The sequence below is a fragment of the Quercus robur genome, chromosome 2, assembly GCF_932294415.1.
Source record: "Quercus robur chromosome 2, dhQueRobu3.1, whole genome shotgun sequence".
Classification (NCBI taxonomy): domain Eukaryota; kingdom Viridiplantae; phylum Streptophyta; class Magnoliopsida; order Fagales; family Fagaceae; genus Quercus; species Quercus robur.
The window spans coordinates 61,212,380-61,230,478 of NC_065535.1; the positions used below are offsets into that span (position 1 = coordinate 61,212,380).

Sequence of the window (18,099 nt, forward strand, 5' to 3'; positions counted from 1 at the left end):
AATCGAAGATATTAATAATTCGTATTGTCTTTCCATCCTAATTCATGAGACAATGTATGACAATTTGTCTTATCAAGAACTTAAAAAAATTGATTGATCCAATTTTAAAACATAGTCATATAACGATAATTATAAATTGTGGAGTCAGCTAATCAGTAAATTATTAAAGTCGTGTAAATTGGGTCTGTGGTCCATCTAAGGACGTAAAACTATCCGAGGAGGCCCAAATTAGGTTGTAAGGGTAACCAAACGAAAGGAAGAGTAGATATCACGTAAATTGAGTTCAGTATTCGTCCGAGGACAAAATCCTTCTCGACAATATGAGTCCGAGGACGACCTAAACTCCACCTTGTTATAAACACACTTCGGAGCTACATTACCACTAAAAGTGGGATATGGGACCAAGGGTAAGAAAGAAAAGGAAACAAATATCTATGATAACAATTGCTTTCGCATTAATTGCCTCTCAACCAACTCTCTGGTCGCATTAATGTGGAGGTGATGCCTGAACAGTGATGAAGCAACCTTACAGCTGCTGGTTGGAGGTTCCAGAAGGTGTTAGATGGGATAGAAAGAAATCTCCCGAACCCAACCTACACGTGTGTGGTGAAGATGATATTAAGAGGGCAGTATATAACATGAAAGAAAGTATTGAGGGAAGGGGATCGGAACATCAACAAACAAAAAATACTCATAAGAAAACCTTATGAACCAAATAACTGAACTTGTTTGAAGGAAAAAATAGATCGTTATATTTGTGCTAATCTATCTATAAACGTGAGGCTTAATCGTTTTTTTTCTTTTAGAGTTAACCTAGTTCTTGAACACCCACGCTCTACAAATTTTATTGTTTGAGTCTTTAACGTTCGAACCCAATACCAATTTGGGATCATTACAAATTGAGTCCTTACATAAATATTTGTCGCTCTTTCAATGTCCCTAGTTCGTTTTTGGGTTAAGTATAACAAAATTTAATAAAAAACCAATTTATCCTTCTCCCAAACATACAGTAGAGGGATAAATTAGTCCTTCAATACTAAATTTCGATATTTAATAATAAAACATATTACAAAGGGTTAAGTGTTACAAAGTTTTCAATTTAGATGGTCGATTATATGTTTTGATGGTGTAGGAACAAAGTGTAAAATGAGGTAAGTTTACCATGAAAAGTGTAATTTTCGCTTAATTTTATTTAACAAGGGATTTAATGTATGAACATGACTTTTTTCTTTTCTCCCTTGACTTGTCCACCTCCCTTGGAACAGATAAAATAAGGTATAATAACACAACACAATTCTACATTTCTACCGTTTGCTTTTAAAAAATATATTATACATTTCTACCTAAAACATGCTAAAAATACAAACTTTGATACCATTTTTTTTACAAATTACTGATACGATGAGTGATTATTAATAAATAAATAAAATAATGTTATTAGATACGATAATAAGTAAGTAAGAAGTTTCAATTTTCTTCTACCAATTAGTGTCCTGTAATTAAAAAAAAAAAAAAAAAAAACTAGCCGTGTTTGCAGAATATGGCCGTTTACATCTGACAAACCACGAGTGAGTAGCTTGTAGTTTAAGCTTACAAGAGTAAGAAGACTACCAGTCGTTTTTCATCAGAGTTCAACGCCTTCATTCGTCACTCCCCAAATCCCAATTAGGATTTTGAAAGAAAAAATCGTCGTCGTTTGCCTTTCTCTCTCTCTCTCTCTCTCTCACACTGTGGTACGAAGTTCTAGTGCTACTCCAAGTCCAACAATGTCGATGGGCATGGGTCCTCCACCTCCCAAAACCCTAACCCTAGACACAGACCAAACCTCTTCCAATCCAACAGAAATGAAGCCCCCCATGGCCCCACCTCCCGAAAACCCCGAACCAAACAACTCCGATACCTTACCCGAGGCCACCGAGAGCCCCACCACCACCACAACCGAAACACCGTCGTCGTCGTCGGAGGAGGAGGCGGAGGCAGAGGCATCACAATCTCAGTCTCAATCTGAGAAAGTTGCTGCTGCGGCGGTTCCGTACACGATTCCTCCGTGGAGCGCAGCTCCGTGCCACCGATTCTACCTTGAGGTTCTCAAAGACGGTTCTATCATCGATCAATTTCAAGTCAATGAGAAAGGGGCTTACATGTTTGGACGCGTCGATCTCTGCGATTTTGTGCTTGACCACCCCAGTGTGTCCAGGTTTCATGCAGGTATACTACATTTCCAAATCTCTGCTCATTGTTCAAATTCAAATCTAACCATTCTTGATAGTTTGGCATAATAATTATCTAATGGTAATGGAATTGGGTTTTTCTTTTTGGTCAGTTATCCAGTTCAAAAGAAACGGTGATGCCTATCTTTATGATCTAGGTAGTACTCATGGTACTTCCATTAACAAGTCTCAGGTAACTTATCAAAAAATTTAATTTTCTCGTCGCTCAATTATGTATGAAATATTCCCGAATTAGTAATGGAACACATAATATATGCTTTGAGAATAGGGTATAACTTAGATACAGTTCCTTAAGTGTAGTACATTAGGTTCCGTGATTAAATTCACACATATGGTAGCATTGAATTTAATTTTCTTTCGAAAACATAGCATTGTTAGTGTTTCATTGATCCATGCAACCATGTGTTTGAATTTAAGGAATTGTATCTAAGTTTTGCCCTCAAGAATATGTGAATTTGTTGATACAAAAACACTCACGTACTTGTATTATCTCTTTTTGCTGATGGCTTTATATATATTTCTGATTTCATTATGCTATAATTACTGATTGGTCATATCTTTACCTAATCAATCTTCCTTTTCGCCATTTAATCAGGTTAAGAAAGGGGTTTATATGGACTTACGTGTTGGTGATGTTATTCGGTTTGGCCTGTGAGTATCTTTTCCTTGAGTTTTGACTTGCTTAATATCTGTTTATTCTTTTTCTATGTCAATACATTGTGATCCAGTTCCAGTTGGTTTATGGCTATACCACTAAGTAATAGATTCTTTTAGATTATATAACATGCATTGTATGGTACATGTGGCTGACCTTGACTAATTTGTTGAGGATCCATAACCAACCCCAAAATATTTGGGACTAAAGCTTTGTTGTTTTCTTTTTTTTTTTTTGTTAATGTATCATGCATAGTCTATGAATGCTATTAGTTAGCCTTATACCCGAGCTAAATCTTCAACTATCTTTTTGATGAGTTCATGTGGTCTAACTCATTTGTGAGATTAATAAATCATAAGGATTTGATTTTACCAACATAATATTATCTTTTATTCTGTTTGACTTGGCTAATATGCCAAAGTTATGATTGTTCAGTTACCCATTTTCCACGAAGATTATATATGAACTTTTGATTATTGGTTCTTCATAAAAGAAGTATAGATATGTATGCTATCAATAGTTGTAGAAAATGTTTTTATATTTATTCCTATTATCATCATGAGCTGTTGTCTATTCCTCACTCAAGTGAAAGAAAAGAGATACTTTTCTTTATTTACAAAGGTTTGTGGTTAAATTTGTTAGAGGATAAATTCTGTTAAATACGTTATGTTGGGATTGTGGAAGTCTTTCTCCCATTAAATAAATGTAGTGACAAGATTGAGGAAATATGGAATGAATTCATAAAGTAGAAAAGGGCTATAAGTAGTATATTTTTCACATGTTTGGCATATCTAGTGATTCTAACATCTTACTAAAAAAGAATGAAAGGAAGCTAAAAAGTTCTGATGTAGACCTTCCTTAACCGTATGTTACTATGTCATGTTCAATCACAAATTCATATGCTCAATTCTTAAAGTTGCTGTAGGGAAGTTGTGATGCAGCTCAATGGCTCAGAATATTTTATGAGGGTAATCTGTATTGTCAGAAGAAGTTCCAAATTGGAACTTGGATTTTATAGCACTAGTTATTTTATGGCCAAAATGAAAAAATACCCCTTGGGCCATGGGGTTTGCGTCAGTTGCAATTGCGAACTGACTCCTTGTGCTTATCAATTTTGTATCACTTACCCTTGAGGTTTAAAATTTTTCCAAATTGTTCCTTCCATCTTAATTCTGTTAACTATAACTTGTAGAAAATGGTCACTTGGTGTGCATGTGATCACTTTACTATAAAAAATTATTTTAACAATAATACATGCACAGTACTTGAACATTTTCTGTCAACGATGGTCAACAGAATTGAGATTGAGAGGTCAATTTGGAAAATTCTGAAACTTCAGGAGTCAACAATACAAAATTGATAGTACAAGGGGTTAGTTTGCAACTGCCCCAAACCTAGGAGGTCTTTTCACATTTTTCCCTTATACTGTAGTTACTTTGTTGATTATGATGCTGGCAGTCTGTTGTACCATTTTTCTTCATCTTTGCTGCTTTCCTCCTTTTGGATACTTATTAATTATTATAGCTCAATGGTACAAGGTCTTAGATGCAATGGTGTGAGGTGGAGGGTTAATACTTCTTTTTGTTAAAAAAGGGGGGGGGGGGTGGATGTATTATGTTTTTATGAGTGAGAAGGACAAAGTTGTTAATTATTGATGTTTGTTGGAACCTACAAAGGATTTCCCTTCCCTACCTTGGTGAATTGAATTAGTTCTGCGGGAAAAACAGAAGTTTTCTGAGCTTCTTCAAGGGAGCCCATGACCTCTAGCACATAGTGCAACTTGAAAACTCAAAGATGCCAGTTTATTCATTCACTTCCAGCTTTATACAAATGAGAGTAATCAGTAATGTTAACTTAATGTTCATCTGCACACAAAGTGGAACTTACTGAAACTATTGCTAACTATCAGGAAGGGATAAGAACTAAGAAACTCAAATTCAAACAAACTCTACTACTCAATCAGCAACCCAACTTCCTTTTTAATTATCTCCATATGCTGCGTACCTAACATTTATCCTTTTTAGCTTCTACATCTACTCTTTGAATATGTTTCTTATTATTGCTTTTGTTTGTTATTTCACAGTTCATCTCGCTTATACATTTTCCAAGGACCATCTGAATTGATGCCACCTGTAAGACTTCAATAGCACTGTTTTAAAATTTTCAATGTCATTATTTTGGAATTCATATGGTTGGACATAATGAATCACATATATTTATTTTTTACTGCCTATGTTAGTGATAGTAGATTTTCTATTTATTTTACATTAATCAATTCTACATAAACATCTAAGAGAAGGATTATATGATATCTTATGTGGTCAGAAAATCATATACAATTGCATATTAGAGCAAATAATCTTTAGAGAAAGATGAGTTTTGGAATTTTCATCTGGAAGAACAAGAATAACAACCTATTTGATTTGGGATGCACAAGGAAATATTTATTTTATTTAAGTCTTATTGGAGCCAATTGTATTTCTATTGGTCAATTATATTTTATCTTAGGTCTTAGTATTTGATTCGGTTTATTTTTATTTTTATTTAGAGTTAATGGTGCTTTTGTAATTCAATAATTGGTATCTTCCAAGTCTATTAGAATTAAGGTTTCCTATGTTAGTTAGGATTAAGGTCTAGTTATATAAGAGAGTATCGTACTCCTATTGAAGGGGATTATTTTGATGAATTAAATTTCTATTGAAATTGTCCCAATGGTATGGTGTTGACTTCAGCCAGCCCTAGGTGCTGACTCCAAGCAAGCCTAGTTGCTGGCTCCTAGGTTCATCTATCTTTATTTTTCCTGTCGAATCATTTTGGTTTTTCTTGCATCACTAATCATCAAATCCACCATGCTATTATATATGTAGGTGGTGCATTTCACATGTTTGATGGGGGAATTTTCCTCTTCTACTCAATGAGTATTTTTGTCAATCTTTACTGTTTCTCTTGTTAACTTTCTATAATCTGAATGAGAATTATTCTGGCTACTATGTTAAGCATTCCTTTTTTTCCTTATTGGAAAGAGTGATGAATTTTAAGTAAAGAGGTTTCTGTCAAGCATAGGAGCAGAGAGGAAAAATAACAAGTATGCTTTAACGATATGAAAAAAAAGAAAAAAAAAAGGATGAATTCAGCATCCAACAAAAAGGAATTTACGGGTTTGAAGGTAATTGCAAATACTTTCAGGATGAGTTATTAAGATCCATCACAAATCTTAATTCTGCCTTTTTTTTTCTTTAATTAAGTTAAATAAATTTATTTAAAAGAGGAACTAGATCAAGTACATCATATGTATTGACCTACTCATAAATAATTACAATCTGAAATTCAGAAGATCTAGAAACTCTAGAAAAGAGGTTGAAGGGATGTTGCCCTGCAGCCCAAAGCAGTCATCGACTTGTAATGGGACCTTAGCATTAATTACTTGATTAAATGATTGTGTGATAATGTTCCAATGTAAGGAATATTTTTATGTGCTTTTAGCTTAGCCTTTACCATCTTTGGTTTAGCTTCTTGATGACATTCTACAGTCTAACCATTTTGTTGACACTTCTATTTGATTTTATCTTACTGTTGTTGCATTTGCATCTCTCTTTTGTCTGAATTTTCTTCCCCCAGGAGGCTGACGTGAAGATTATTAGAGATGCAAAGATCCGGGAAGGTATGCTAGATCGTGAAGCTTCACTTCAACGAGCAAGACGGGAAGCATCTCTTGCTGATGGTGTTTCATGGGGTATGGGAGAGGATGCAATTGAAGAAGATGAGGTTTGTGGGGATTTGTAATCACTTCTTTGGCAGAATGTGACTTGGATATATTCTTTTCTTAAATACTTCCTTATATAGTACAATTTCTTTCTGAATGGAGAATCCATATTCTTTTATGAGAAATTAGTTATATGTCTTCCACACTCACTGACACATTTTGGTACATTTTCAGGATGATGCTGATGAAGTTACTTGGCAAACGTACAAAGGACAGCTTACGGAGAAACAGGAAAAAACTCGTGATAAAATATTGAAAAGAACTGAAAAGGCAAGTGTCTTGGTTATTATAACTTTCCAACAAGGGAATGTATCTTCAATATTGGTAGTGACTTTGTTTTGTACATAGAGGAAATTATTTGAAGGTTGTTCAAACTCTTGATCTCCCTGTCAGTTAGAATGCTCAAATAGCTTTTTATCTAGATTTACCCTATTATAACGATTTACTGGCAATTTGGGGTTGTATCTTTTGTCAAGTTTTCATACTTACATTAGTGATTTTTCTTATTTAACTGTTTAAAGTCTATTGCTTATGCCCTTTGTATTTATATACATCCACTTCCCTGGTTACAGATTGCTCACATGAAAAAGGAAATAGATGCTATTCGTGCTAAAGACATTTCTCAGGGTGGTTTGACTCAAGGGCAACAGACTCAAATTGCTAGGAATGAGCAAAGAATGGCACAGGTAAATCTCTACAGTTATAGGAGTGTGGTTTAGTCTTTTTCAGTGATAGGCTGCATGCCTACATGGTTGTTGTGAACATAGTTTTCAAAGGCAAAGGTATAAGACAATGCATCTTAATTAACTCCAAGTAGAACAATAAGCTGGGAATCATGCCACATGAAGTGGAAGTCACTAGTTCAAATCTTCTCTTCTCTTTCCCCTTGGGGCTGAAACTTACTGAAAAATAAGAAAAAGAAAAGGAAATGCATCTGAATTCTTCTAAGGTCAGGCATAAGCATTAAGAAACTTTTACAGCTAGAAAATCATATGGTTATATGAAAATCTTAAAGCTCAAAAAGTTAGCACATAGTGAGTAATATCAAAAAAAATAAAGCTACATAAAAAAGAAGTGATATTGTAGTAAGCTTTACTACAAGCAATTAATTAAATATAAATCCATATAATGATCAGTAAACAACAAAAAATGTCTCAAAATTGGCTATTAGCAATTTAGCACCATACGTTTTGCACAATTCTTGAGCACCATAAAATGATAATAGTTCTTCAGGAGTTATGGTACTTTGCCAGCTAAAACAACTTATCTGTGAATAATATTTTTCTTTATCTTAGGTAAGAATAAGAAAGGAAGAAGGAATGCCAAATACTGAAATATAAAACACTTGGAATTCTTACAACTACCAACGATGTTAGTTATTTAGGATCATGTCAGGGAAAAACTATTATAAAATTATTTTGTGACAAGACAAATAAATATTATCTAGAATCATGAGAAGGAAAGTAGGAAACACACATGCGTGCGCACAAACGCACACACATATCCCCAACCGAATCATATAAAATTGAATGAGATACCAATGAGTTCTAGCTTATCTAACACCTCCTTCCCTTGCAAGTGCGTAGAGGCTGAGGTCGTGGGTTCAAGATCCACATGGTGCATGTATAATCTACGTATAAAAAAAATTGAATAAGATAAATATTTTTTGGAGTTGACATATAAATTTGTTGGAATATTCTCTCCCGCAAGTTTACTTAAATTATTTTTATCTCTACTATTTTCACTAATATTAAAAAAAAAAAAAAAAAAATCTATCCTGAAAGTTGAAATTTGTGGAGGGTGACTTTGTGGGTTTAGAATCCAATGGGTGAGTAACTTACCAATAAAAAACATTGTGGAGACTCACCGGGTGGAGAAGACTGAAATCTAAGTGTAATCATTGATGAAGAAAGGGGATTCTGCAGTTAAACCTGGATACTGACCCCAAGTTAGGCTACTCTAGCTAGCCTAAGACATTTGCCAATTTTAGACTTTTTAAATGGTGTTTAGGTGGCCTTTTTGTACATAAGCTTCAAGTAGAGAAGCATTAAATCCATGATAAAAAAATCCACACAAAGAGCATATCTGAAGCGAAACAGGGCATAAGCCTTAGAAAGCAGGTGATGATAATCAATATATCATGCATGTGCTTCTGTATTTTGATTAGTCTTAGCATTTTTTATTTTATTTTATAAGTGATTAGTTTTAGTATATATATAAGGAATAGTCAATAGTCCAGTGATATTGTTGCTGAGAAATAAACTTTCTTTGCCCAATCTTCATTGGAGAGAGGGAGCACGTTGGTTCTTGAAAAGCTTGGAGGAATTTTTAATGACAGATAACCTAATGGAGTTCATTATATCAATGAGGTGGATGGGAAAGCCTTTGTGCTGCAATGGCACAAAAACTCGTGGACTCTTCCCGCAATTACAGAGTTCAGCAAAGGAGAATGTAGGGGGTTGCTAATTACATCACAAGGACAACAAATGTGTAGTTGGAAGGGCTTCGGTTTGGAGGAATGAAAACTGCTCGTACCAAATCAATAAGCAAACCCGAACTTGCCACTGGGGCATAAACCAAGCAATGGTATCCAGGTTTAAATCAGTGAACAGAACATCAAGAAAATATCTTAGCCCCAAACCAATACACACCAATTGGTGATTAGCGGAGGAAGGATCTATGATAAAACACTCGATGGTTGATCAAAGTCATTGAAGGAAAAGTGTTCTATGAAGCACGGGTGCGTTTCCGGATTCGGGTGCGGGGGCGAGACTCGGCAATTTTTGAAAAAGTAGGGTGCGGGTACGGCGATTAAAAAATTATGAAAAATATTTATATTTATATTTTCTATATGTTTTTACTATTAAAATATTTGTAAAAATTATTATGGCCTGTTAGTAGTATTTTTACTATTAAAATATTTTTACTATGGCACATTAAAAGCAAAATGTACAGCCAAAGCCCATGAACGAATCAACAAAGCTAACTTGTTAGTATTAAATTATCTCAACAGTACAACAGTTAATAATACATAAATGGTACAGTTGAGAAGTTATAAAAAAATTACAGTACTCTCTCAATACGGTCACACTCTGTTGTTTCTCTTTGCCTTCACGTGATTCTGATTTTTGCAGAGTCCGACAGCGGCAATGCTTCATTTTCAACCCTTTAAACTTTTCTTCATCTCCTTCTCACTTATCTTCACCTTAGTAATATCTTCTTCTTATTCACAACCAAACGATGTGCAAGCTCTTTTATCTTTTATTCACAACCAAACGATTTCGGCCGTTTCGGTCAATTTTGGCCGCTGGCCGATATGATCCGATATGGCAGAAATGACCTGATTCTGTAAAAAAAAAAAAAAAAAAAAAAAAAACTCAGACGCGGCACCGACGTGCGGGCAGCAGCGTTGCTCACGTGTTGCCATGTCAGACGCGGGTGCGGCGCCCATTTTGCCGCATCTGTGCATCATAGAAAGTGTTTCATATGCCGCCATGTCAAAAGGAGAAAATCAGCAAAAGCGGTCAACACAATGCAATAATGGTAGTGTGAAGGTCATGGTGCTGATTAGGACAGACCCCCCCCCCCCCCCCCCCCCCCCACACACACACACACACAAAGGCTAGCATTAAAGATCATATGCAGAGGGAGGCAAAAGGCAGGTTTCTTGGGCCAGGAATGGGAGGAAAAAAACTGACAGCAAAGTGGATTCTGTGTTGGAAAAAAAAAAAATCAGCTGTTAATAGCATGCACAATTTATTTTTTTTTCTTTTTTGGGGGGGGGGGGGGGGTGTTTAAAAAGCAGAAAGGGCAATGAATGGGTTGCTTAGCCCGGTTGACCCACAACCTGATCTTGGTAATTGAATATAATTTATTGGTTTAGGAGACACGGCATATATAAAGGAGGCAAAGAGCTCACTTGTGAAGCCAGTAAGGGGGAATGCAATTGAGCTCATTGTCGATGACACAACTCTCTGATTACTAGGAATTGGAAAACGTGCAGGGGAAAGAGCAATAAAAATGCATATCATGTGGTGTGTGGCCCCTGTTGTGGTTCAAATTCAAGATAATAACCTTGGAATGATGCAAGTGATGGTTGACACATGCAAGGTGATCTTACAATTTGATGATGAACATAAGGAAGTGGGGAAGTAGATCTGTGGATGGCTTGGGTATTGAGGAGTGGGGAAGAAGAGCATTTGCAAATGGATTGAGAATGGCGCTTTGTGTATGAAGAACCAGTTAAAATTGATCTGATTCTGATTGCACCCATGGAAAATTTGGAGTGGAGGAACATAGGGAATTGGACAAAAACATTGCAATGGAAGCTATGGATTGGGTGATCAGATGCATTAACAAGTTCAACACTTTTTTAGGGTTTTGTAACTTTTGTTTGATGGGTATGAATGATTGTTGGTGTGGTGACCAACCTCTCAAATATGCTTTTCCAGTTTTGTATGGGAGTGCTATAGATCGGGCGGCTTCAGTGGAATCTTTGTTGGTTAGGCAGGTGGTGGGTGAGAGGAGAGGTTGGGATGTGCAGTTCCTTCATGATTTTAACAATTGGGAGTTGGAGTTGGTGACAGCTTTTCTTCATTGTATAGTCTCATGGTTCTTCCATTGAGAGTGCGGATTGAGTGCAGTGGAGGTTGAAAAAGGATGGCGAGTTTGATATTTGCTCTTTTTATAACGCCCTAAGAGGGCCTTCTTTAGTTTTCTTCCCTTGTCTCACATCTAGTAAATCCCTCCCAATATTTATAGATTCTCTTCTTTTTAGTAAATAATTTTTTTGTTTTCCTTTGTTTCTTTTTTGTTTACTTTGTGTCTTTTGCAAGAAGTAGTGTTTTTTTTTTTTTTTTTTTCAAGTTAATGCAAAAGGGGGGAAAAATAGAGCATAAAGAAAGCTAGCAGAGGAGTAAGGGATTTGAAAATATGAATTTCACATTGAATTATGATACAAAGAAGCATTTTTTTTTAATCCACTCTAGTGGTTTCTTTCCTCCGGATGAGCATTTGGAAGTAAAAAATCCCATCTAGAGATAGAATAGCTTTCTTTCTTGGGCTGTAGATTTGGGGAAGATTTTGACTATTAATAACCTGCATAAGAGGAGCACTTGGGTTTGGGACTGTAGCTTTGGAGTTGTGTTCTATGGTGTTTTGTTTGTTTATAGTGTATTGGTTCATGCTGAAAAAAAGTTGTAGATTTACTAGCCTCTTGGCAAGGGTGATTTGGAAAGTTGTTCCTTATTGTATGTGGTATATTTGGAGGGAGTTGAATGCCTGAAGCTTTGAGGATGTTGAACGAAATCTTCCTGATATTAAACTGTTTTTCATTAAAACTTTGTTGGATTGGATGTCAGTTGTGCGATGTTATTCTTTATGTTCGGTTTGTGATTTGATTGATCATTGTAATTACTAATCTGCATGATTGATTGTATTGTCCCCATTTGTATACATCCTGTATACTTGGGTGGCTTCTTTTGATCTCAATAAAGTGCATTACTTATCAAAAAAAAATTATGATGCAAAGAAATGTGACAGCTCAAAAAATGCCACGCTAAGAAAATGCAACGGTTTGCTAATGCGATCTTAATGTAACTTAAGTTAGTTATCATAGAATATGTGTGGACCGAATAACGAGGAAAAGTGACGTAGGGTGAGAAACCTCGTTATGTTTGGGAAGGCACATGTTATCTGCTTACAGGAGACCAAGATGGAGTTTGTCTCTTGAGATTGTGAGAAGTGTGGGCTAACAATGTGGATGAGTCCCATGTGAGTTCAATGGGAACATCTGAAGGGATTTTGCTACTTTGGGATGAAATGGTGGTAGACAAGTTGGAAGAGGCCGTGCTAGGTTACACTATTTTTTTGTAAATTCCATAATGTTGTGTATTGTTTTGTTTGGACCTCTGTTTTATATGATTCTAATTTGGATGGGGAGAGAAGGAAGTTGATGGTTAGTGGGAGAGAGAGAGAGAATTGAATGAAAATATTATATATATATGTGTGTGTGTGTGTGTGTGTGTGTGTGTGTACTGTAAATTTGAGAACAAAAAAATGAGAGAAGACACCCAAAGGGGTGTTCTCTAAGAACTGTTTTGCTTAGTGATTTTGTGAAAACAGTTTGCCAAATAAGTTATAGCATTTAATGGGATCCATCAATTTATGTATTTATATGACCAAAACTGTTTTTAAATAGGACTCCTAAAAAAGTTCTTAGTCTTCTTAGAATGTAGATGGTTCTCACATAGTAACTTTGTTACCAATTTTGTAGATTTTGGAAGAGCTTGAAAACTTGGAAGAGACACTGAATGATAGTATCAAAGAAAGTCTAGGTGCTCGTGGAAAGATATCTCATGGTAAGAAGAAAGGAGCAACAGAGGATGATGAAGAATATTCAAGGTACTTTATATATGGAAAATTATTTTTCAACAGAATCTTCAAGACTAACCAAGTGTTATCATGTTTTGATTTCTCTTCACTTATGAAAAAAAAAAAAAAAATCATGCGTTGATTTCTTTTCTTGCCAAAACATTGAAATTCATCTGAAATTGTCCAGGCTCCTCTTTTTGATCAGCTATCTTTGTTAATTGTAATCCTGTCTTATAAGAAATAATTTTAATCCTGTTTTACATGATTATGCATTAATGTTTTTAATGAATGGAGTTTTTTCACTGCCAAAAAAATTATCTATATGGTTTTATTTTTTAAATACAAATGATAATGCATTTATTTATATGTCATTGGTCAGTGATGATGATGAATTTTATGACCGGACAAAGAAGCCTAGTCAAAAAGCTGGTGAGAACCAATCTATTGAAACTGCTGATACTCTTCTTGCTAAGAGAGATGCCATAATGAAGGAAATGGAAAACAAGAAAGAGTTGCTTTCAATTGAGAAGAATAAAATGGCATCAGAAACAGCAGCTGAAACTGAAGTTGGAGATGCACTTGATGCTTACATGTCAGGGCTTTCATCACAGCTAGGTATGGATTTCTGAATTTAAAATAATTCTCTATGCATCATATGCTTGATTTTTTGAGTTTATTTTGAAATACTTACAGTGAGGAAGAAAATTCCGTTGTGATGGTTTTTGGTGGTGTGCTTGCATGCTTGCACATGTATACATTTTTGTCCACAGGCATTTCTGTGTGATAATAGAACAGCAGTGAAGGCATTTTAATGATGTAAAATATTTATTTACTTGAAGTATGCCCACTCAGTTTAATAAAAATAAAAATAAATTTAATAGAAGTGTTAAATTCAGTATAATTTTTGTAATAAAGTTCATGCCTATCAGTATTAAAACTTGTAGGGTCTCGTTTTGGGGCCTAAGCCCAACAAGTATGGGGTCTTGGTCCAAGGGGCCTAGAAACAATGAATTTGTAAAGAGTGGGCTACATAATTGGGCCTTAGCGAAGTGGACAGTGGCTAAGGTTGGACTACGCAACAATTGGGCACAAGAAAATCCTGTTAATGTCCATATATTCTCAGTCCGAGGAGATGAGATAGATATTTGCTGGTTTTTGCTCTAAATCTCCAGTTATTTTCCTGTTGCTCCCTTTTTTCTGTCCTCCTCCTCAGGAGGACTCCCTTTGTTATATAGTCCTCTTGAAGCCATCATGACCCTACACTTGTTGATTATCTGGACCCTCACTTGAGTGCTTGTCCCATCGGACACCTCTTCCATCTTTCTGTGAGTTGTGGTAGCCAAGGCAGCACTGTTCACAGGTCCTCTCCACATTAATACGGCCAGAAAAGTAGCTGCAATACATTTAATGTGGCAGCTGCAGCCTCTTCTTGGACATCTTACGTCTCCTTCCTTGCCACGGGTCTGTGGGACTCGTCCTCGTTACCAATGTTCGTTGGGGTGGGTCCTTTTAGTAGGTAGAGTGCATGTTTGAGCCACACCCGTCACGTCTGAGGAGACATTTCTCCTTGGATTGCCCTTTAAGTGTCTTCATGCCCACAAGAACTGGGCTAGGAGCCCTTTTGGCACCCACGTCTTCTCCTCGGATGTGGTTGATCTTCCAGTATGGGGCCCAAGGCCCATTGTATGATTTTGGGCCTTTGCCCCTACAAAACTCTTTGGAACTTTGGTAATAAATTTTCATCTAAAATAAATTAACTTTACAATTTTAAATTACCTATAGTTACTCACATGACAAAAGTATTATAAATTATTAAAATTTAAGTGGAGTAATATTTTAAATTTCTTGAAACTTTTCTAATAGAGTTTCACTTGGCGCAAATTATTTTAATAATTTTTTATGTACATATAATATGCCACATGGCAAAGAACATCATATGTTGTATAACATAGAGTCACATAGTGTAACCATGACATATAAGATCTAACTTTATTTTTATCAAAACAAAAAATTATGATAGATGTTAAAAATATTTTAAAAATAAATAATGAAATTTCTTTTAGATTTCTAGAATCATTAGTGTTAGAATTTTAATCAGAGTAGTATTTTATATTTCTTGAAATTTTCACAATAAAATTTCACTTAAGATCGAACTTTGTTAATAATCTTATGGTTAAAATACTATTTTTGCATAAAGTAGCTTTTTGAATATACATCTTTCTTACTTATAAAAAAATAAAAAATAAAAACTATTTTATTTTTGGATAAGTATGGTTAAAATACTATTTACTCCATCTAAGTTTGAGGTTGCTTCTAAATTGGTCTCTTAACTAAGAAAATTTGCTGGGTTCCAAATGATAGCCTAGTGGTAATGGCATCTTTTGTGCTGCCTCATAAGTTTGAACCCCACCTCCCCTCGCTCACTATCTACCTATCAAAACTATGAAAACTTGCAATGTACACCCTTAAGGATTACAGCAATAGTCTTTCTCTCAACATCCATTAGAATCTTTCCATTAAACCTTACAAAAATTATGCCGTTTTGGACAAAAAAATAGATAAGATGGGCCAGTGCAGAAAATATGATTGACTATAAAGGAAGAAGTACATTGATACTGTTGTAATAGTTAAGGCTGTAAATTGTAAGTTTTGAAAGGTAAGGGACCAATTTAGAAGTGACCCTGAATTTAGAGGCGATAAAGCGCATTTCAGCCTAATTTTATTGTATTTATCATGTGCCACATGAAAAGGTGAAAAATAAAATAAAAAATTGAAGAACTAAGAAGAGGGTATGAACTTGGCGCAACAATGGAGTTTGATTAGTACTTAAAAAAAAAAAAATGGTATTTGACTAGTATATATCTTAAGCTATTTGGTATTGTCAACCAAAAATTATGGTAGAAGATTAAAACAATTTAAAAATAATTTAATGAAATTCTTTTTTAAAAAATTGGAACTTTTTGTAATAGAGTTCTATATAGAAGAGTATTCATAAATTCGTAGAACTTTAGTAATAGAGTTTCATCTAGAGCAAATTATTTACTTATCAAAAAAATTAAAAAATCTAGAGCGAGGTATCTTAATAATTTTAATGCTTGAGCCATGTAGCTGAAGCAGATACGATGCGTAACACTTGCATTGAACTAAATGATGGATTTACCTATCAAAAAAAAAAGAGCTAAATGATGTAAACGCATGTAAGACAACTTTTATTCTATTACATTGCACATGATATGTTTGGTACTACTATTATTTCACGTTGATATGTTTGGTGTTTCCTTATTGGCATCTTCTTGTAGAAATTAGTTAATGCTTGAGATCATCTCAGCTTACTGTTTTACTGCTAATTCCTTATTTTTTCAGTGCTTGACAAGTCTGAGAAACTTGAGAAGGAATTATCAGCTCTGCAGTCTGAAATGGATAGGATATGCTACTTGTTGAAGATTGCAGATCCAGCTGGAGATGCCGCTAAGAAAAGGGATCTGAAACTACAGGAACAAAAGGCTAACAAATTGGACGCCCCCGTGACTGTTATTAAGAAGCAACCTCCTATGACATCAAAAGAAAGCAGTGGACCTGAAAAACAGGTGAATGGCTCCATGCTGAAAGAAGGAACTACAGATGCAATAGTGGAGTCAAGCAAAAAGCTAGAAGCTGTCAAGATTGTCAGTGATACAACTGAGGGAAAAACTTCTGCATACACTGTTGTAAAGCCCCAATGGCTTGGGGCTGTAGAGGACAGGTTGACAGAAGAGACCCAACAAGCAGCGCCTTTGGATCTGCATGAGCCTGATGATTTTGTTGACTATAAAGACAGGAAGAATATTTTGGCTAGTGGAGATGGAACACAGACAAACGCGGGGTCTGGGATTGAAAGTGCTGCTCCGGGTTTGATTATAAGGAAGAAGAAGCCAGTTAAAAACCCTGAAGGTGGTGATTACAACGCACCTCAGCTGGTGACATCTTCGTCTTCAGGACCTGAACTCATGGCAGAGGATGCTGTGGCACTGTTGTTAAAACATAAAAGAGGGTATTTTGAACCAGATGATGAGGAAAGACATGAAAGTCAAGACACATCAGGGGTTAAGCAATCGAGTAAGGATAACAAAAAGCCTAAGAGGGTGCTTGGTCCTGAGAAGCCCACATTTCTCGATAGTAATTCAGATTATGAAGCATGGGTGCCCCCTGAAGGTAAGCTATTTGATTTTAGCTTGTTTACTATTAAATTGGAATTTATATGTATTTCCTTTAATATTTACAATATCATTATGTTCCATGCAGGTCAAACAGGTGATGGGCGGACCTCATTGAACGAACGATTAGGTTACTGAATTTCAGAAGTGAAGAAGTGATTTCCAATGTTGTGCAATTCTGTGACACTCATCATAGACTCTTGTTGATGGCCTATAATTATCATTGATAATGTAGCATTGATGCATGCACTAAAATTATGTGTTATGGTGGCATCATCATGGGAAATAGCCAGTGATGCTTGCGGTGGCTTTACATTGATCAAGGTGAAGTTGGGGCCAGGGGTATATGATTGAAATGACTTTTGTAGGAGATGGTCTGTGGAAACATATATTAGTAGAGAGAAGTAGCATGAAATTCACTAGTGTTAATATTGACAGAAGAGAAGTAGCAACATGGAATTGAGTAAAAGAATTGCACTTAGTTGTTAATATTTGGCAAACAATTGACTGACAGAGCAGCATGAAATTCACTAGTGTAGCATGTACAGAGATTACTGATAGAAACCCTTTTGTTTTTGTTCTTGAGATTATTCTCTATTTCATTTTACGAATAGTTTGGATTGCAATCCATATTTTCTGTTGACTGGAGCATATTCTCATCTAATGTAATGATCCTTTTGTTTCAGCAATTTATAATTAAAAAAAAAAAAAAAAACATTTTTAGATGTTTGGTGCAAGTGAAATTTGCTAGTTAGCCAAAAACATTTTCTTTGCCAACGGAAATTTGGTTTCTAACAATAGTTTCAATGTCATATTTTGGATCCTCAGTGAGTTTCTATTAAAAGGACCAGAGGTTGAAGTTGCACTTGAAACCTATTTAGACCT

General features: G+C 35.4%; 1 protein-coding gene across 1 annotated transcript; it reads left to right on the forward strand.

Annotated features, from left to right (window-relative positions):
* Positions 1–1,606: 1,606 nt before the first annotated feature.
* LOC126714353 (uncharacterized) lies at positions 1,607–17,865 on the forward strand. The gene is made up of 11 exons (XM_050414467.1): positions 1,607–2,208; positions 2,324–2,403; positions 2,827–2,882; positions 4,970–5,018; positions 6,505–6,651; positions 6,824–6,919; positions 7,222–7,335; positions 12,924–13,051; positions 13,401–13,636; positions 16,385–17,212; positions 17,303–17,865. The coding sequence occupies exons 1-11, from the start codon at positions 1,767–1,769 to the stop codon at positions 17,350–17,352; spliced, it is 2,226 nt and encodes a 741-aa protein (XP_050270424.1). The 5' UTR covers positions 1,607–1,766; the 3' UTR covers positions 17,353–17,865.
* The last annotated feature ends 234 nt before the right edge of the window (positions 17,866–18,099 follow it).

Bases quoted from the DNA above. Each gene is read 5' to 3' on its own strand.
- LOC126714353 (XM_050414467.1), top strand. From the start codon at position 1,767: ATGTCGATGGGCATGGGTCCTCCACCTCCCAAAACCCTAACCCTAGAC. The intron at 6,920-7,221 runs GCAAGTGTCTTG...CCCTGGTTACAG, and splicing joins TATTGAAAAGAACTGAAAAG to ATTGCTCACATGAAAAAGGA. The intron at 13,637-16,384 runs GTATGGATTTCT...TTATTTTTTCAG, and splicing joins AGGGCTTTCATCACAGCTAG to TGCTTGACAAGTCTGAGAAA.